Below are 21141 nucleotides of genomic sequence, written 5' to 3' on the forward strand. Positions count from 1 at the left end.
AGGGTCCCTCCTGTATCTGAATTCTGCATTTGGTTATCTCTGTAGGCATGGTTGAGTTTTCTCTGCTATTAGTACTGCTTTGCAATGAACTGTAGGTATTCATGGGGACGTGATAATGTTTGTGATTTGCAGTACAGAAATTGTTCACTGATTATGCTGTGAGTAATGCTGCTGAGCAGCTCACATTAAAAGCAGAGGCCTCATTGATAAAGCTAAGATAAATCCTTCGAGAAGCTGGCTTTGGCATTGTTATAATTTTGATAAGCTTTGGTACAAACCCACTTTTTCAATTAACAGAAAGTTGTGTTAGGGTTCCATAGGTTATCATATGACGTACACCGATTTTGATTTTTCCCTGCACTGTTCTTTCTGAAATACTGGTTGGTTGGTTTGTTTTTGTTTGCAGAGTGATTTCTCCCTTTACAGCCATCTACCTCAAGGAAATATTTTAATCCTCCTTTTTTAAATCTGGCATGATTAAAACATGAATGACAAGAGGAGGCCAAGAGTCTTCCACAGGAGAGATTGCTTAGGTCAGAGGATCAGCAAATTCATCAGAGAAAAAGTTGCTTGAGATATTGTCTTTCAAAGCTAGCTCCATTACAAAGAGCTGCATGGGAACTTTTCACCTTTCGGGGGACAAGAAAGATGCTGTACCACGGAGTGGGGGCAGTTAGAGGAACGGGATGACTTTCCAAGTGCTACTCTCCAACTGCGTGTAGCAGTGTTATGCAGAAGTAATACCAGAAACAGATACCAGTTGTATAAATGTTGATGTGCACCAGCTCTTTAGGGAAATAGAAGCACGTTGACTCTACTCAGGTGAGGAGCTGGCAGCCTGGAAGGTACTGGTGGCAACTGGTATTCTTGTAATGGACATGGGGGCTGGCTCTTCTGGGTAGGTTGTGTGGATTTCTGGTTGAGCTCTTGGGATACGAGATTATCAAAGGGTATTTTCCAGTGCCCAGACCCTTCTAATTCCTGTAGCACTGGTCTGTCTGTCAGTGTGTCCTACAGAGATCAGTGTTGCCACGGTGGGTTTTGCCCTGCACAGGCTGCCAGGTAGACTGACAGTCCTTTCCCTTAGTGGGGGACTGCATGGCACCAGAGTGCACATAATTTGGTTAGTCACACAGATACCATGCAAGCTCACCGAAGGGCTGACAACCACAATTTGCATATTAGCTTTTAATTGATCATTTCCACAGACCACAAAGCATTGTACCGCAACTTATTTTATCTTAGTAGAGATAAAAAAAAAAAAAGAAAAAACAAACCAAAAAATAAGTATTTGTGTTCAGGCTTTTTTTTTTAAATGCTCTTGATATAAAAAAAGAGTAAAACTACTGTTTACATGTGATTTTCAGTAACTTCCTGGTTTTTAAACTTCTGTCATCAAAACGCTGACTTCTTGTTTTGTGCGTAAAGCACCTTAGCCAAACAGCTGTACAGGTGTGAGTCTATGTAGTCTATAACCTGTCTGCTGCTTGGCTGGGGGCAGAGGGAAGGGATGTATTTTGGTGGGCTCACCAGGGCTGTACGTTGTGTATCTCCTCTTACATTAATGTATGACAGAGTTTAAGTGTAGCGCACACACATGCATGCAAAACTGAAACTAAGAGGCACCAGTGCTAACAGGGATCTTTCCTACCCTTGGGCATTCTTTATTTTTTGAGTCAGGATCAGGGTTGGATCCTATGCTATCCAGCACGGTATGAAAAAGGACCTCAAATTGGAAGTACATATCGGAGAGCATATGTTATATATGTTAAGATAACTTAAGAGAACCTCCCCTCTTATTAATGTACGTATTTGCTGATACATGTTTGGTAGATACAATGCTGTTAATTTCAGAGTTGCTGGTCTATGTTCAATAAATATGCACTGCACGCTATTAGTTTCAAGTTAAGCTCTTTATGACTCTCCATACCAAAAGTGGGACAGCCAGTTATTACATTGAAAATAGCATGCATTCGGAAAGGTTCATGGGGATGCAGTGTTCACATCTACTGCTTCTTGTTATGACGTTTTATTTAAAAAGAGACACACCATCCCACCACATATTTAATTTTAGTTTCAATAGCTTGCTTTTGTATCAGGCTCACCAGTGGGGAATTTCTGCCTCCCGCTCTCTGCATGGAAACTTTAAAGGTTTGCTCTTCCAGAAAACGAACTGTTTCTGGTAGCACAGCTTCGATTTTGCTGCAGCTACGGACCCCTCTCTGCCTGAACCTGATTTCTGATTTTTCAAATTGCCAAGGCAGGAGCTGCCAGATGTTCCTCTGCCGTTTCCAGCAGGAGAGAACATTTGCTCACTTACAGATGCCTGGTTTTGTTCGCTGTCTTTCCGTCCAGTTCCCAGCCCAGCACACCCTCAACTCCTGCATTCCCCGGGTGTCCAGATTCCTACATGATGGGCACATTGGAAACGTGTAAAACAGACTGCACGTTGCACTTCCCATGAAAATCTAGTATTTCTTTCCCTGAATGACTGCTCCTCCAAGTCTAATCAAAATGGATTTTCCTGGCCAAAATTTTTTTTCTTGTGACTTTGTAAGCGCTTTCTTGCACAGCTGGGGTTCGAGCTATACAGCTTTTCCAGGTCAGTGCCGAATCACCCAATGCGCAGCTATAAACAGACACGACTTTATTTCACACTCAGTTCCCCTTCTTTCTGTTTTCCTCCTTCAGGCCAACCATTTCTCTGCGTCTTTATGTTTTTATTTTTGGTTTATGTAACTTCCTGTAGCCAGCATGGTAATTTTCTCAGCAACAGTTATTTCAACAGCTCCCAATCTCATCCCCTCCTCCCCCTTCCCTGGCAGCAATGGCTCGGACAATTGCAATTTCAGCTGCTAGCTACCAGAAAACTCTTAGAAAGTATGGCAAGGCTGCCCGGTCCGCTTCTGTTCCCTCTTCAGCTTTGCAAAGGTCCAGTTAGCTCCTACGGGCAAATACGCAGAGGCAGGCCTGTAGCGGGGAGGGAGGGGAGGGCTTTGAGGCCTGGCCGTGGGGGTCCCTGACGCTCCCCGCGGCGGTGAGGGCCGTGGCCCCGCACCGGGCGCCTGCTGCCAACCGCTCCCCGACGCAAGCGCTGCTGCGGCACGGAGGGACCCTACGGTGACACCGGGCCGCCTCGGCCGCCTCCCGACAGGGCGGCGACCCCCGGCCCTGCCCTGTGGGGACCGCCACGCGCCCCGCAGCCCCTGGCCGGGGGCTCCCTGCCTCGGGGATGGCGTCGCGGCCCTCACGCCGGGCCTGGCGGCACGCGGCCCGGCGGCCAGAGGGGGGCGAGGAACGCAGAGAAAAGTTTAGAAATGTATCATTTGCTCCATTTTTAGGTATTTTACTCCAGCGCCTGCCATCACTTATTAGTTTTGGTTTATAGTCTCTTCACTTCTTCGCTTTTACCACTTAGCTTTCCCGTTCTTTCCCAACTGAGCTCCCAAAACCGCTTCTTTTAGGTCTGCTTTTCTGGCTTTTCTTCATTTTTCCTCGGGTTTTCCTCCTTTTTTTCCTCCTTCCTTTTTTTCTTTCACTTTTCCTCTCCCCCCCCCCCCCCCCTTTCCCCTCCTCATTTTGCCTTCATTTTCCCATGTTCTCCTCGTCTTTACTCTCACGTTTTAGCCCGCGACCCCCCGTCCCTCTCCCGTGTTTCCCTCCCCTCAGCCGTAACCTCGCTCCCGCCGCGGCCGGCCCTTCCCCGCCGCCTCGACCCCTCGCACCCGGCCACCGCCCAGGCGGCCCGGCCCCGCCCCACACCTCGCCGCAAACCCGGAGCCGCTCTTCTCCTGGCAACAAGTGACGCTCCCCCGGGGCGGGCCAATCCGGCCGGCCGCTCGCCGTCCCCGGCCAGCCGGCGGCGGGCGCGACGCTCCGGCAGAGCGAGCCCGGCAGCGCGCCCGCTCCGCGCAGCCTGCGCGCCGCGGGAGGATGGGGCGGGCGGCGGGGCTCGGCCTGGCCGCCTGCGGCCTCGCCTGGCTCCTCGCCTGCTGCGCGGCCCGCCGACAACCCTCAGGTAAGCCGGGCGCCCACCTTGCAGGGAGGGAAGGAGGGAGGAAGGGCGGCGGGGCGCGGGGAAGACGCTGCGCGGGTGCGCGGCGGAGCTGGGGGCGCGGAAAGCCCTTTTCTGCCCCGGCGGGCGCCTGAGGGGGGAAGGCGGCGCGGTGACGGGCCTTCCGCCCCGACGCTTCCCGGCGCCTCCGGGCGTTGCGCTGGGTGGCAAAGTCCAACTGCGTGGAAGTAACGTGGGAAACTTAGACGGAGGAGCGGAAAAGGGAGGAAAAAAAAAACCCCAAACCTTCCTCCCGGACCGCGCGCTTCGCCTGGGGTGTCGCGAAAGCCGGCCGTTGCCCCGCCGCCCCCGGGTGCCCGGTGCCGGGGGCCGAGCCGGGGCAGCGCCGGGCCGGCGGCGCGGAGCGGAGCGGTGCGGTGGAGGGAGGGAGGGAGGCGGGCGGGCCTTTGGCCTCTTACCTGGAGAGGAGAAATAACCCGAGCTCAGGCAGGTCCCCCTCCGGGCGTCAAGCCGTCGTTTTTATTCGCTGCTTTACGCGCGGAGAGGGAGAGGCAAGAGGCTTACCCAGCCTTTCAGAAAGCAGGTGGAAAAGTTTGACGTTGAGGAAATTCTTGTAAGCCAAAGCCGCTAGCCTGGGGAGAGCTGCTGGGGAACGAGTTCAGCTCTTTGCTGAATGGTTGCACCTCGCGTGTTTTTGTATCCTTTGACAGTAGCAGGCTCGGTTTTGTGGCTAAAGATGTCGGGTAAAACTCCGTGGCAAGAGTGTTGAACTGGAGTAATTGAGCACCGGTATTAATAAATTGCTGTACGGGGGGATTTGGTGAGGCCGTATCAGCAATTTTCCTCAGGGAATTTTAAAAAGTGGTTTTCTTCTTGATGTCAGAACGAGGTTTGTGGGGGAAGAAGTGAAAGAAGATGAGGAGAGGGAAGATCTGAGAAAAGTCAGAGAACACGTTAAAAGGAATCGAAAAGGAGAAGAAAGTCTGGAAGGGAGAATAAAAAGCGAAAAGCAGATATAGTGCTGAAAAAGCACAGGGTAAAAAGATGCCACAAAAACAGGACTGGTTGTTAAAATCTCTTGTTTAGTTAATAGAGAGGATGAAAGAGGCAGTTGGTTGAAACGTGCTATTTAGAAAAAGTCACTCCAGTAGGTGGCTGACTTAAAGATTTTTCTTCACAGTTTGACCAGCTCAGTACTACTTAGATACTATTTGGCACTTACACAGTGGAAAATTCATGAGTATACTGGGAAGTAGTGGTAAAAATCACTGCATGACATCACTGAATATTTTCCTTGCTGTTCAGCCAAACCTATTATTAAGTCATATTAAAAAAACGCAGTAGGAATATGATTGACAGTGCATTACTACTAAATACAAAACACTACTCAGCAGATTCCTTATTTAAACACCAGAGTAGTAGCCTTGTGGGTTTGGGACAGCCAAGGTCCATTTCAGCCTGGTTAGTGAAAGTTTTTTACTGTGGGGCCATCATTACTGTGGTATAGAAATAGGTTTAGGGCATTTTTTTTCTCAGCTTAAACCTACTGCCACTTGTCATAGAGATGTTCTTGTACTGGCAGAGGTATCAGCTTCTATCAGTAGGGTGATCCGTATCTTTTTAAAATTGTATACTATGCTTTGTCAACTTTTTTTTTCTTTTTAATAACAAGCTATGTCACAGCTGAAAATGAAATTATATTACAGGGTTCCTGTATAATTTTGAAAATGATACTCCTAATCTTTGAGTGGCATCTTTGGTGGGATATTCATTCTAAAACCCTCTCCCGAAAGCAGTGCCATTTATTTCAGTAATACCACAGTTGGACCCACAAACTGGTTCACGTATGAGCCTACCATGCTGTGTGTTACTAAGTGATGATTATTACTTACATTTTATGGTACCTGCTGTGTGTTACTGCATTCGCAGGTAGGCATGAAGACAAGATTCTCTACCCAGTAAGCTTGCAAATTAATCTGATACTGATCCAATCAGTATATGTTAAAATGAAAGGAAGAATTTTCATTCATAGGATTGGACTTAGAAAACAACCTCGTTTTATCTCCCCTGATTTTATAATAACTTTGAGAGAGGTTCGTTCCCTCCCCTTCTCCCCCCCCCCCGAAGTAAAGAATACTCACTAAAGAGCAGGCAAGTGTACTCAACATGGCTTATATGAAAGAGATAGTATAATGTACAAACAGCAGTTGCTGTACTTTTCTGGTAGCATGTCTCAGAATGTGATTACACTTTTAAAAATGAACTTCCTGTGAAAGTGATACTGAATCATATCCATATGTGAATATTTGTTTGTTCTTATTCAGGCAATGATGCTTTTACCATTCGCCATGACACACTGAGCAAGTGTATACAAGTTAAAAACTCGCGGATAGTGATAGATGACTGCAAGGACACAAGTGAAGCTTTATGGAAATGGGTATCCCAGAATCGCCTCTTTCATTTGGGGTCCAAGCAGTGCCTGGGACTTGATATATTCACCAAATCACTGTCTCGCCTGAAAATGGTTGATTGTAACTCAGAACTAATGCTGTGGTGGCGATGTGCTGATGCTTCTATCCTTGGTGCATCTCAGTACAAAGTGACTACCAAGAGTACCTATGTAACTGCAAGCATAAATGCAACAGACCAGTGGAGAAGCAACAGTTCCTCCAATGATATATGTCAGTATCCTTACCATGGTAAGTTTGCACAGGGGACTGGAGGATTTTTTTGTTGTTGTTGTGTTAAGGGCTTTTTGCTGTATATCTGTGGCAGTAAATTCTTAAAATTAATCATTTGAAAAGACTGATCAGTAAAGCAATAGAATGTTTTGCTGTAGAGAGATATTGATATTCAATTACAAAACTTTAACTGTTTTTAATAAAAAAATAAATATGCACAACTGCAGAACTTGTGTTATCCAGTGGCTTTCTTATCATGTTTAAATCCCTCCCCCCATCTTTTAGTAATAGCTTATTTAATTATGAAATATCAACCACCTTGTCAGAACTGACACTGTCTTCTTCACAGTGATGGGAATTTTGCTGTTAGCAGGGTTTGAGGATATTTTCTTTGCTGGTAGGCTGTAAAATCAAATTCAGCGCATGCTGCTAGTTTGCTGTCTGTTGGACTGTCAGGAACCATCCATTTGCTTTGGTCTGGTAGTCTGTCCACTTGTCATGGAAGCCAGTCTCATCTGAAGTCTCATGCTTGCTGGAAGAAGTGGTGAAAACTTGCTTTACCATATCTAAGAGCAGAATTTTCTTTGTATTTGAATTGTCAGAGTGGCCAGTATGAAGACCCCAGTAGGCTCAAGTTTGAAATGTTTTACCTCTCCTGTATGTGTTGATTCCTAGAGCCTTGTTATGTAGTGCTCTGTGCAAACCACTTGGATTTCAACAGGACAATGTATTTATCCCTAACTTACCAAGAAGGGGGGAAATGAGTTTATGCTGTGTTATGCCCCACTCGGAAGAAAAAGTACAGAAAAATATTTTCCTCTCATTTTTTCCAGTTCTGGCTTTGCTGTATATTATCTGTAACAACAAGAGACCGTGTTTTAAGACAAGTGCGATTTGCATGCTTTTAACTATGTCTGTACAAGCAGTAACATTGATTTGTTGTTCTTTCCTCCCCTAGGCACCTTGTATATACTTCTTTGATTATTTTTTTTTTATTTTTATTTTTTTTTTCCCCCTCTGCAGAGGTTTATACCAAAGATGGGAACTCATATGGAAAACCCTGTGAGTTCCCCTTTCTGTACAATAAGACGTGGCATCATGACTGCATTCAGGATGAAACGCATACGGGTGGGAAATGGTGTGCCACATCTGAAGATTATACTCACGATGGAAAATGGGGAATCTGCTTACAACCAGGCACGTTGGGTTTCTAAATAGCTGTCCTAAAAGTCTTCTGTCACTTTACGTATGCACAGCTCCACCTTGGTGTAGCACATTGCTGTTAAGCTGAGTAAAAGCAGGTCCCTTTTCTGTTGCAGCATTGACAGGACAATCACTACACGCTGTGCAGTATATGTGATTACCAATATAAAAATCGCTAGACCTTCAGTATTACAACTTTTCTTTTGAAACTTTCATGATGTTTCAGTATAGTTGTAGTTACAAGTACTTTCTGCTTCCTTTAAACAGAGGATGGTTGTCATGATATCTGGGAACGTGATCCGGGGTCTGAAAGCTGCTACCAGTTTAGTACACAGTCTGCTCTTTCTTGGAAGGAAGCTTATATTTCATGTCAAAGGCAAGGGGGAGATTTACTTAGCATCCAAGATGCATCTGAATTAAGTTACATACAAGGTAGGTGTAATTATTCACATAAGAATATCAGGATATCTTGGCAAATTAACATAAAGTGAGGACAGCATTTTAGTTTCTGTCTTAAAATTCTGGGTTAAAACTTGATTGTATTTAAAATACATTGGTGCTTTCATTTGTGTAGCAAAAATGCTAATCTCACTTCAGAGATTTTTTTTAAGTTTATCTGTGTGATTTCATTGTAGTGGTTAGCTCTTGCTCATATTTATAATGAGAAACGTCCCCAAAATCTCAAATACAGGGCAGAGTGGATGTTGGTGTTTCAACAGCCTGTTACCCACATGTTATGAAATTGTCCTCACTGATGTTCCAGCTTGGCCTGGGGGAATTACCAGTGTGCCTTTGGGAATATAAAACCAAAGGACAGACATCTGAAGGTACTGGGAGGGAAGACATGTGTGAGTGAATTCCTCCTCAGTTCAAGAAAGTTTGCGTGTCTGATGATAGTAGCAATCTTTCTCTCCTCAAATGCATGCCCTTCCAGATCACATTTTTAACTTAAAGGAGACCAATAAAAGATGAGCATTTTGTACTAATTGTTTTCTTAAAAATAAAGCTAAGGATGGCATTGCTGAGATCTTTTGGATTGGCTTAAATCAACTGGACGTTTCTGGAGGTTGGCAGTGGTCAGATCACAAACCTTTGAATTTTCTCAACTGGCATCCAGGTAATGATGTTTCTGGTGGTATTAATGATATTCACAACACTAACTAGTATTTTACCTTTTTTTTTTTAAACCACCCTTCTCTATCAGACTTCATCAAAACAATCATTGTTGTTCCATTTCTGTTAAAAGCTTGAAAACATCTTTTCCTCCTAGCCAGTGAATCTTTCTCCACTTGTTCTATATTTATGGATGATTAGGTTAATAAATCTCTAAAAAGGTAAAACTTAAATCGTATCTTTGAGGTTCATTTTAGTAAAGAATCTACAGCTTCTCTGGCTGCTAAATTTTTCTTCCCACTGACAAAATGGCATTGACTTCCCTCAAATATTACAATTATTGATCTACGTGCAAGGACTGACATTACTTAGAAGCCTGACTCGTGTTTTTAAACTTCAGGGTTGCTTAAACTTGTTTTGAGGTGAAGACGAAAGAAGTATAAAACCTTTGAAAAACCTTTTTTAATTACTCTCAAGTTCCTAGTAGAATTGGTGAGAGTCTTGTTTGTTTAGAATTTTCAGCATGTATTTGTAATATTCTCACAAATATGCCATGGATGTGTATATATGAGAATCCTGGAGGAATAATAATCAGCAATACTAAAGCTAATAATGTTCTGTCATTCAAGCTGAATTTCACCTCTTTAAAGTGGAATTATCTTTTTCCTTCAGTTTCTAGAGTAGTGCTGCAACATGAATTCTGTGAAAAGATAAGTGGTTTCTGTTAGTTCTTTGAAAGCTTTACTAAGAAATTTCTGTGAGATTTTCCAAATGTAGTCTGTCGTTTGGAAAGGTTAAGGGCCTTTCTGCTGCTTGTACTACTGGCTGCACCTTCTTCTGGAACTGTGATGACACTGTGGCGCTGTAATGCAGAGCTGGAGACTAGACAATCCTGAGTTACAGTGGCATAATTTAGTCTGCAGTCATGGTAGACTTACTAATGTCTACCCCTCTTATGAAAAATACTTACTGGTATCTAACAGGAATTTTGCTAGCTGCAAGTTGATACCAGAAAACTTGATACCCATTACTTCTTGTCCTTTCACTGTACACCTCTGAAAAGAGCCTGGCACTGTCTCTGTTGTACTCTCCCACGAAGAACTAAGATCCACCCTGAGCCTTTTCTATGTGAGACTGAACAAACCCAGTGCAGGGGGGGCTGGGGTGCTCTGTGTAGGACACAGCTCAGGTTTGCATTGGGGCTCAAAGAAAGAGAAAGCCAGAAAGTGTTAGTGGAAAGGAGCTCCAAGGGAAGCTGGGAACTGCAGAAAAGAGTTCTCCTCTGTGACATTTTTAACTGGGGCTTTGTCTCAGGTTTCTGTTAAGGTAAGGGTTATGGTTAGCATTGAGAGAAGGAATGCAAAGCTGTGTTTGGAGTGGGGCTGGAAAGGGGCTGCCAAAGGAAACTGAGGGCTGCAGAAAGGGTTCTCCCCTGAGATGTTTCTAGTCTGGGAAAGTGCTCAGCCAAGGGTTTGTTGTATTGTAAATAGAACATTCCTCCTGGTTCTATGATTAAACATTGGAAGAGAAGTCCAGATTCCTTGATTCTGAAACTTTCTCTCTTAGAAAAAACTTTCTGTGGGTCCTATGGTAGGACGGGTGCCTTCATTCAAAGCAAGTTATGTTCTTCAAGTACAAAGTGCTGTACTATGCAAAGTATATTATTCTTGTATTGAAAACCAATAGGAAAAAGAAGGGTCACTACCTTACTGTTTGGTAACTTGTGCTCTTCTGTTTTTTATTTGTTCCTGTCTATAGATATGCAGAGTTTGTCCCCACTGGATGGGACTAGCTGTGTGGTGATGAATGCTGCCTCAGGTCAGTGGCAGAGTTACCATTGTGGGACTCCGCTTCCATACATTTGCAAAAAGTCGCTCAATGAAGTTTCAAGCCTTCCAGGTAGGACAGCTTGCAATTTTTTTGTGTGTTAATATGAGTTCACTTTGGAGTCTTTTTCTCCCTCCCCAAGCCATCTTAGGCATCTCTGCCAAAACACTTTTGCAACAGCTTTGGGTTTTTTTAGCAAAGCAGAAGCAAACTCTGTATCTTCAGTGTTAAGCTGATGCATCACAAACAGCTTCCATTTTTTGCAGCTTTCTCATTCACATGTAAAGCATTTCCCAGCACATTCCTGCCCTTTTCATCATGTTTTCCTCCATGGCTTGTGTCTTCTTTCATGTGTTACTGAAAGTCTGGAACTGGCAGTTGCACCTCAAACCTTTCCATCTCTGTTTTAAGCCCATTTCTCTCACTCTTGGTGTATATTGCCATAAAATGGGACCTATCTGGGGCTTGGATCAAACTCTGTTGAATTCAAATAGAAGTAGTTAAATGACCTTACTATCCTTCGAAACCAGGCCCAGCGCTGGAAATCAGGGTGCAAGAATTGGTAGCTTGCCCAGTGTGTAATCTTTACTGGATCCATAACAGCTCTTATGAGATATTTATTATCTCCTCCCTAAACACACACACACACTCCTTCAGTTTTTACAATGTCCAGCTGTGACATACAACTGCTTCCATGCTTTTGGCCATTTACCTACACCTGGATGTCTCACCCTTCCCATATCCATGGCCTGTTCTTCCATGTTCTTCTTCTTTGGCCTTACCCACTTTCCAGGGCTCATGCTTGTGGGGCTCTCATGGGGAAAATTTTTACTGGAAGGTGATTGTCCTTGGATGAGGGGGAGGACTAGGGGATAAGAGGGATGAAGCAGTGTCGTGGAGGTGGAAAGTGTCATGGAGTGTCTCTGGCTAAGGTTCATTCTCTCTAGCTCCCCCAGGAGGGATGTGTGCCTTTCAGGGGAAAAAAAAGTAATAAGCCATTTAAATTTAACTAAACTGGTTCAAATTTTTCAATGATTCCCTGAAAACTAGTTGTCAATTAACGATCCTTATCTGTTCTCTGGCTCCTCAGTGGGGTATGTGGAGTTGTTACCAGTATTTATACAGTGTTTTATTAATTAAAAACCCAAATTCTTGTGATTGAAGTATTTTATAGTGTGTTTCAAACCAGAAAAGCGATTAGTATACACCTTTTTCAGCATGCATTAAAAGCAGTTGGAATTCTTGAATGTCTTCATTTTCAAAGAAAAAAATATTTAAAACTAAGCATTTGTTTCATTGCGAGTTATTCAAAATTGGTCTTATGAGTGATACTGCATATAGATAATAATGCCCTGTAAAAGTGCAAACCCTTGCTAGAACAAAACAAGCAACTTTTTTTGAAGCTGCTGTCCTGTAATGAAGTAACTTGATTTGCCTTTAATTGGTTTTGAAATCTTGCTTGCAATTACTTCTGAACCTTTTACTTGCACTAAGACCAGCTTAATGCAATGCATTCCAGCTTTTTACTTTCATTCCCGCTAACTTCTCTCTCCTTCTGCTAACTTCACGGCCCCAAAATATTACGAATCCCCATAATGCTGCCCAGTCAAGTCTATTTGCTTGATTAAACTGTGACCCTTTCTTAAAACGTTAACCCTGAAGAGATGTGAACACATTCTGATTGCTGCATTCTGGCTGGTTTTCAAGGTGCTGCCAGATTTAAAACATGAAGAAAATGCCAACCCATCACACTAGCCAGTATAAAACAAAAGCCTCTAATTCCATTTCTCTTCACTATTAGAGTTTTGGAGACACTTGGATACTCGCTGTGATTCAGGCTGGGTTCCCCACAATGGTTTTTGCTACATGCTGATAAACAACCAGGCACCTTGGAGTACAGCAGATGAGTTGTGCAAAGCAAATAAGAGTAACCTCATCAGCATACACTCATTAGCAGATGTCGAACTGGTTGTTACAAAGCTTCATAATGGTGAGTTGAGATACTTGTGAAGGTCAAACACCAAGTGCTGCACACCAAAAATTACAAACCGCTTTCCATGTTCTAGCATATGATTGTCATAACTTCTGGTTTTTAAATGAAGGTGTTAATGCTGAGCTTGTACACAGGCTAGTGCTGAGTGTTGCTGTTCAGGTCCAGGCCCACTGTGTTAGCTTTTGTTTTGGTTTGATCTATTTTATTTATTTATTTATTTATTTATTTACTGGGCTAACCTACTTCTGGTTGCCTAGTACCTTGTGTTAATTTTCTCTTTCAAAGAGAGTAGTAGATAGTTGGGTGAGTATTTTGACTACTGGGTCACTGAACTAATGAATGTTATCTGTACTCTTTGGTCTTATGTTTTTGTCTGCACTCCAAAAATTACACTTCGTTGAGTTTTTTTGCTTGTGTGTTCATTATTTCTGGGTTGGGGTTTTTTTTCTGTTTGTTACTCTCTCTGTGAAACTTACTCATATTCATAAACATAAGTTAAGAAACAAGATAATGAAAATGCATTGCACTGGTCTCAAATCCCCTTTCTCACTGTAAGAAAAGAAATTGTGGCATTTATGCTGTGCAGTATAGTGATAAAAACAACTAATTTTGCTGATTTCACATTCCTTTCCAATTAGTTTGAATATTATTTTGAAACTACAGTGTTGTCCTAATTTTAAATTACAGATGCTAAGGAAGAAATGTGGATGGGTCTCAGGAATGAAGATGTACCAACCTTGTTCAAATGGTCAGATCGCTCAGCTGTGGTTTTTACATATTGGGATCAGAATGAACCAAAAGTTCCTTTTAACAGCACTCCTAACTGTGTGTCATATTCAGGCGAGGTAGGAATACAGTGTTGGTTTTTTTAGGGTTTTTTTTCCATCGTAGTAGAGGCAACATTGATGTGTGTGAAAGTCAAGGAGGGGGTTCAAGCAGATAACTGATTTTATTTCTGGAATAATCTTTAAAATACAGTTAATCATTTTTCTACAAGCAAATTTCTTAAAATTATGTAGCCAATACTTGGTAGCTGTGTACTGCAAAGAATGGAAGAAATTGCTCACAGCTCTGAGACTGCCACTGCTGTTGACCAGCCAGTTGTCCTTGTCACTCTGCATTGTGGGTTACTGTATTCTTGCATGTCTGGGGCAGGGAGCTAGGAAGGAGGTGGGCCAAACTATTGAAAGGAAAAGCTGGGTTCAGTCATCTCTAGGACCAGTTCGGGGTAGTGAGGTACCTCGGTAAGAGAAGAGAGGGTAGACACTGGGGGGATACAGTACAGAAGAAGCAAGGGATGGGTGGGCGAAGGAGATCACAAAGGCGAGTGGAGAGGAAAGCAGGCCATATCCCATCTCCCAGACTGAGTAGAAAACTGGGGCAAGTGTCTGCTTGCTGTGCTGTCGGGCTGGCAGTGAAGCTCATGTGCCCAGCTCCTCTGAGCTGTCTCGTCCCCATCTCCGCAGTAAGCTGAGCGCACCCCCTGCACCCATTCCCTCACTAATCTGGGAGAGTTGACAGCACCCTGGCCTTTTCTTCTCTTTTCAGATACGATCCAGCATCTTTCCATCTCCGCATTTGTCGGCTTTCCCTCTCCCTTCCACACGTGCACCTATGCATATAATACAGGGCATCCCACCCACAGTATTTTTGCTAGAGGCATTTTGGCTTTTCCCCTTATGACAACTCAGCCCCCATGCTATGAAAATTGAGATTTTTAGATTTTAAATACTTGTTTTCTCCTTTCCTTCTCACAGCTGGGACAGTGGAGAGTCAAATCCTGTGAAGAAAAATTGAAATATGTGTGCAAGAAAAAAGGAGAGATTTTGAATGAAACAAAATCAGATAGAAGTTGTTCATTGGAAGAGGTAATAGGAAGTCTATTTCTTATACTTTCACTTGGTTCAGAAGCCCGCATAAAATCACTTACTTCCTCTACTTCCCATTTCCTTCTTGCCCGTACAATAAAATCTATGGAACGTTTTAGCTGAAAAAGGATATTTATATAGCATGAACCAAATTTCAGATTCTCCTAAGTAGGCTTTGGATGTACTACCACTCTATTGATGAAAATATTATGAGCTTGGACCCAGGAGATGATGTGTTTTATTTATTTGTTTGTTTGTTTGGAAAAAAAATTATTTTACTAGCTATGTAATTGCTGATGCCATTTGTTCTGTGGTTTTTGCTTTAAGTATGTTTTAAAATTTAGGATAAGCACTTTGCAACATAAAGATATGCAGAAATTGATAATCAAAATTAGGTTTCTGTTACACTTCATTTGGCTCTCATTTTTGTTCTTTGACTTGAATAAAGGTGGGGGTTTTTTTTGGTTGTTTCAGCTTTTTGTTGTGTTGTGGGTTTATTGGGGTTTTTTGGGGTTTTTTTACAGTATAACATGTTACAGCATAAATAAGGCTTGAAAAGAAGTCTTTTCTGTTTTGAACAATCTTGGGATGGTATTACTAGCTACTTTGGAGTCCTTTGGTTCAGTTTTGTGTGGCATACTGCCTGCAACAGGAAACATGTTTACCTCCTGTCTGTCTTTCTGCACAACCTGGGGGTATTTTTGCTCTGTCTCTTCAGAGTCAGGCAGCATGTAGAGTTGCAGCTTGCTGTGCTGTTCGGACACTGGTGGCATTGGTAGGCTAGCAAAGAGGTAACACTAGAGTTCTTTGAAATTTCAGTGTAAATATAGGGGAAAAGATTTGAATAATGTGTGAACTTAAAAAATTCCCTATTTTCTGTATGAAATATTTTTTTCAGAAGTAAGGAAACACTAGTAATACCCTCTTATTCCTCTGTTTGAATCCTGGCATTGGTGGAACAGCATGAAAACTCCTATTGTTTTGAATAGGACTAAGCTGTTGCCCTTGTGTTTCTCTCTTTAAATGCACATAGCAGTCAGAAGACTGCACAGTCGAGCTAAACCAGTGGTGTATTTTATTCCCGTGCTTGCTTTATTTCTTAGAGCTGTGAATCTGAGAGTTGATGATACTGCACCTTGTATGTGATGCACTGCATTTCTTTCTTGTATATGCTGTGCCAGCTTGTGGGCACTAACCAATGTTAGCAATGATTTATTTTGTCCTGTAGATAATGCCTAAATTAGGTGGTTATGTATAAACATGTTTTTCGTTCTTTAACCAGGGATGGGAGAGACATGGAAACTACTGTTACAAGATTTATAAAACAGAAGTTTCATTTGGAGCACAGTGCAATCTTACAGTGATGAACAGGTAAAGCACATCTCTAATTTATGGGCATGTGTTACAGTACGATCCTGGAGATAATAGTCAGAGATTAAGCCCTCTGTATGCTAATTAGTGGTTTATAAATTAAAAATAGATCTAGAATTGCTTTTGCAGAGAACTAGCAAACCGTGTTTTCCATGGTGTGACAATGGTAAACCTACAGGGTACAACCTTCTTGGAAGTATGTGTATTCACAGCCTGCTGACCCCACATTGAATACGGGACTGCCTGGACAAACACTTGAACTAACTCATGTAATAATATGTCTGGTTTTCAGATTGTCTCAGTAGTTTCAGATATCTTTCAAATATTGACTCAAATTAATCTGTTAATTTTCAGATTTGAGCAAGAATTTATAAACAGTCTAATTAGAAAACACACCAAAGTTGAAGAAAAATACTTCTGGACTGGTTTGCAGGATATTAGCCAATCAGGAATATATTCCTGGGGTACAGTGGATGGGGAAAAAACTGAAGCTGTGACATACACTAACTGGAATTCCTTGCAACCAGGTAAATTTAACAAAAAAGTATGTAAAAGTATTATCACTTTATGTTGAGCGAGCATTGGACTACCATGTTACAGAACTCCAAACATGAAATAAAATAGTCATTCAGAATTCTATGGACTTTTTGGAAAACTAGCCAATAGTTTTAAATATGTCTTTGGTGGCTTAAATCTTAGCGTTTTCAGGAGGATGTGTGGCCATGCCCAGTGGAAGTTCTCTTGGAAAGTGGGAAACTAAGGACTGTAAAACCACTAAAGCATTTTCTGTCTGCAAAAAATACATCGGGCTGCCCAAGGAGCCAGAAGTGCTCCCAAAGCCAACTGATCCCTGTCCGCCTGGGTGGCACAATGGATCTGGCCTTGCCTGCTACAAGGTAAAATATTATTCCTGTTAGATGTTGTTCATTGCTGTCTTGCAGCAAATGTGTGATAAGCTGTTTTGTGGCTTAGAGCTGCTCTGAAGGGTATTTCAAAGATGTTTTACACTAGGAGGATGAATTCGTGTTGATTCAGGCCGACTGCCTCCAAATGTTCTCATGCATCATCCTCTGCCAATTCCTGAAAGATGCAGTGTGCCTCTCCCTGCTTTTTCTGCACATCAGAGCTGAGTGGGGCAATAGCATTTGCCCTGTGCTGCCATCTTGGGAGCCTGATGCTGATGGAGAGTGCCATGACTGTATTCTAGCCTGCCTGCCATCATCTGGCATGCAGAGACACCTGAATAGGGAAGGAAAGTGCTTTGCATTGCCTTCCCTTTGTCCTTTTTCTTTCCATATTCTAAGAGTGTAGATAGCAGAGGTGGGATTTTCTCTGGTTTAAATATGGATATAAACTTCATCAAAAAAGTGTAGCCTCAATTGTGTTTTACTGGTTTTGAAGTAAATAGTGGAAGTGAGCAAGCCATGGTGTTTAGCTGGAATGGCTTAAACAAGTTTGTACTTAGAAATGCAGGTTTTTCTCCTCCTATTAACAATCAAGTCAAGTTAAAACTGAGGCTGTTTATTGGATTGTTTATTCATTATTTCTAGACTTCTGCAATGAACTGTCTTGTAAACAGCTCATGTAGCAAAGCGGGGAAACCCAGCTTGAATAACAAGGCTGTGGGCAAGGATCCCGAAGGGATGGGTCTAGCTGATGTGCAGCACAGCTGTCCCATAGCTGATGGGATGTGACAGCTGGCCCTGGCAGTTTCTCCAAAACTCTTGTTGACCAAGTACAGCATGTCTGTGCAGAGAGATCCAGCTGATGGGAGTTGGCTTGGACTGAAGTCAAGGGGATCAAGTGGACATGTTAGCTGAGGTGTATGAGCCAAGTATGCAACTCTTGATACATACAGGTAGCAAAGGGAGTGCCAAAGAACTTTCTTGCCCTGCAGCACCCAAATGGGCCTGGTTTCAGTGAACATTGGGCTTTGCATTTCGCCATAAATTTGAAAGAACAACATCCCCTAAAACATACAATTTGGCTTGCAGTTTTGGAATGAGTTGGGTGTTGTTTTCTAAAATCTTTCTGGTAAAGAAAAACAGAGAAAGTCTGCCATATGGAGTACGTTGCATTTGAAATAAATTTTGTCAGCTAAACTTCAGAGTCTGGCTGTTGTCAAACAAACTGAAAAAAAATTAAATAATTGTCAAGAAGTCAAGCTCTCTCCCTGTGGAAATACCAGTTATTCATTCCTACCTAGGGTGGCCATATTTGAGTAGTACAGAAGTGTTTCAAAAATGCAGTCACTTGTGTCATTTTCTACTCTGATGTTTGGCTGTTGTAAAGTTCTTCCACAGTGAAAGAGTGCTGCGAACCAGGACTTGGGAAGAGGCAGAAAGGTTCTGTGAAGCACTTGGAGGCCATCTGCCTAGTTTTAGTCACTCAGAAGAAATCAAGGCACTTCATTCTATCCTGAGAAAAATAATCAGGTAACAAACTAGCCATGCGCTAGAAGTTTGATTTTGGTTGCGTTCTGCAGTAGATAGCAAATGCTGCTGCTGACCCCAAATGGCAAGTATGAGATAGTGTGCAGTGACTGTGTTTCCCACAGTAAAAAGGGCTAGATGTGGCATTTGAACTGCTGGTCATGTCACTGCCTTCCTGGAAAATGTCAAGAGAGTACAGCGTGGGCAAATGTTTCACATTGCTAGAGAGAGCACAGGAAGAGAGAGATTTGCTTTGAGCGTCTTCCATTACATGAATTTAAGCCTGTGTTGTTACAATAAGTGTTTCCTTCTTTATGTTGAATTTTGGACAACAGGGTGATAGTTGTTCCTATTCTTTACCGATACATTCTTTAGAGATTAGTTATTTCTGTTTTTCAGATAGGTCTCATCTTTATTCATGAAATGCTTCCTGACTAAACTGGGTTCTGTCTTCTGAAAATGTGAATAATGTAGTGTCCAGCAATCTGGTTGGCATGGATCCCATTTGGCATAACTGCAATAACACTATATGGGCATTAGATGGGTGTGTTGAGTTTTCTGGTATCAACAAATTAAATGCTACATAATTTATGAGTCTAAGGCTCTATTTTGAATGAAAGGAACTGTCACTGCAAAGCTTTATTAGGCATTGGTGTGATGTCAGATCCTTGTGTAAAATGGTTTTTTTGATTGGCAGCCTGTTTTTTCAGAACTTTTGCCAGCTTAAACTCAAATGCTGCCAGTTAAATGTTCTAATTTTTTTTTGATCAACAAACTAAATCGGGATTATTTCAGAGGCTGCCAATGTACAACACTGTGATTAAATTTTAAAACTTGATGACTGAAGAGATGCCTTCTTGAAAACCCAGTGAACTTTTTTTAGAAGTGAACAAGTCATGAAAATTACTCAATGTTTATATAGTAAGAGACAAAAACAAACTTGTATGCTCTATATATAGATGGTTTAGCTTGTATAAAAGACACTTGTGATTCCTTTCCTAAAGTGACTAAAGTCGATGAGATAAAAATTAGTGCACAAATTATTTTTAGCTATACATCTTATTATACTGTTTTGCAATTACAAATTTTGTATTAGTATACCTAATCTACTATGAAATGTGAATAGAGAAGTAACTTTATTTTCCTACAAGTACTTGGAACTGCTTTTCAGCTTGCAGACCATCTGAGGTATTAATTATAGTTAATGGCCATTTTTTGTTAGGAGTTTAAAGGTGGAGACTTTTTCTGTCTTTCCAGAAAGTCAGCTAACACATGATGCTACTGCAGTTCCCATATTTCAGAAAACTTGAACTTAGCCTGGAAGAATCTTGGAAAGTTTCAGTACTTCAGTATTATTCTAGCAGAACTTAAATAAGGGGCAATATATTGAGCCCAGTATAAACTGACTTTGCAGTCAGTGTTGCAGTAAGTGCATGTGTCAAATATAATGCAAAACACACTATTTCCATCTAGGTTGGTGGCATATTTTCAAGCATTGCAGAACTTCCTGAACAGAAATACTACATACTTGATATTGCCCAAAGTCTTTTAAGTAACGTTTGTTTGTTTAGATAACATAATGAAGTTAGTTATGCTCTTAAATTACTCAGAGGTGGTGCTTGTATTTTGGAGATCAAAAGTCAAGGGTAGCTTGTCTGAAAATAAGCTCATCTGAGAAAGGAGAGAAGAAACCAGGTGAATTACTTAATGAAGAACAAATAATTTAGGTAACTGGAAGAAATCATCCTAAGATAATGTTAGATGTGATTAGCTGCTGGAGTGTGCTGGCATGCAGTTTGTCTGTGTTCCCTGCATTTACTTAGTACAAACTCTGACCTAAACTATTCATTCAGTGCACTCATTTCAGCTTGGGGAAGGAGCCACACCTTAGCTTTTTTAGTTTCGGGCTCTTTCCCCTTGCACAGTTCTCTGGTGACTCATTGTGAACTGTTTGTTTTTAAATGTTAGCAAAAGTCAGTTTGGTTCACCAGGAAAAGGGCAGCTTGCCTAGTCCATTCTGTTCTTTACTCAGATTCCACCTTAGAGGCAAATAAGAGCGAGAATTGCTTCAGCCAAGTCGGGTGATTGCCATTGGAAAGGAAAATTAAATTTGCCTGCCAACCTTCCCCTGTCTGGAAGAAATAGGAGATAACCTCTTTTCATTTTGAGGGACATCATACAGGCAGAACAGATCTGGTTCAGTTACTTCCATTCTTTTAGGATTGTTTTTGTGAGCATTCTGCAGCTTATAGCTGGCAGCAACGCTGGATGCAAGGAGAGTAACAGCTTGGATTGCTTAGAAATAACATTTCAATGAGAACACCTTACTGGAAAGAAATCAGTTGCTTTTTATATGCACAGCTCTGCTGCTGTAATTGTTCTGAATCTAGAAAGCCTCACTAACACCTGAGTTTGCAAGAAAAAACTGATCTTATTCTCAGTGCACTGACCGAAACAGCAATAAAGCTTAGATGCAAGTTGTAGTAATTGCATTAATACAACTTCTCTTTTCTTCCACTAAAGAGTAGGTGATTGGCAGAGTGGGAATTCAGCTAGTGGCAGTAGCCTGTTACAGAGGGAAGAGCAGGGGGTCAGGTGGGCTTCATATATACTTTTAGGCCAGCACTGCTTAAGATTA

At 42.1% G+C, this 21141-nt stretch overlaps 1 protein-coding gene across 1 annotated transcript in view; it reads left to right on the top strand.

Annotated features, from left to right (window-relative positions):
- Positions 1–3856: 3856 nt before the first annotated feature.
- LY75 (lymphocyte antigen 75) overlaps positions 3857–21141 on the top strand; it is a 47324-nt gene continuing 30039 nt past the window's right edge. The window contains exons 1-13 of the mRNA XM_049803881.1: positions 3857–4018; positions 6340–6714; positions 7720–7893; positions 8167–8331; positions 8906–9016; positions 10771–10911; positions 12641–12829; positions 13520–13677; positions 14590–14700; positions 15983–16071; positions 16426–16598; positions 16771–16967; positions 18364–18506. Of these exons, the coding sequence (XP_049659838.1) occupies positions 3934–4018; positions 6340–6714; positions 7720–7893; positions 8167–8331; positions 8906–9016; positions 10771–10911; positions 12641–12829; positions 13520–13677; positions 14590–14700; positions 15983–16071; positions 16426–16598; positions 16771–16967; positions 18364–18506 (2111 nt within the window). The 5' untranslated portion in view covers positions 3857–3933. The remainder of the gene's footprint in view (positions 4019–6339; positions 6715–7719; positions 7894–8166; positions 8332–8905; positions 9017–10770; positions 10912–12640; positions 12830–13519; positions 13678–14589; positions 14701–15982; positions 16072–16425; positions 16599–16770; positions 16968–18363; positions 18507–21141) is intronic.

Source organism: Accipiter gentilis, chromosome 1 (genome assembly GCF_929443795.1).
Source record: "Accipiter gentilis chromosome 1, bAccGen1.1, whole genome shotgun sequence".
Taxonomy (NCBI): domain Eukaryota; kingdom Metazoa; phylum Chordata; class Aves; order Accipitriformes; family Accipitridae; genus Astur; species Astur gentilis.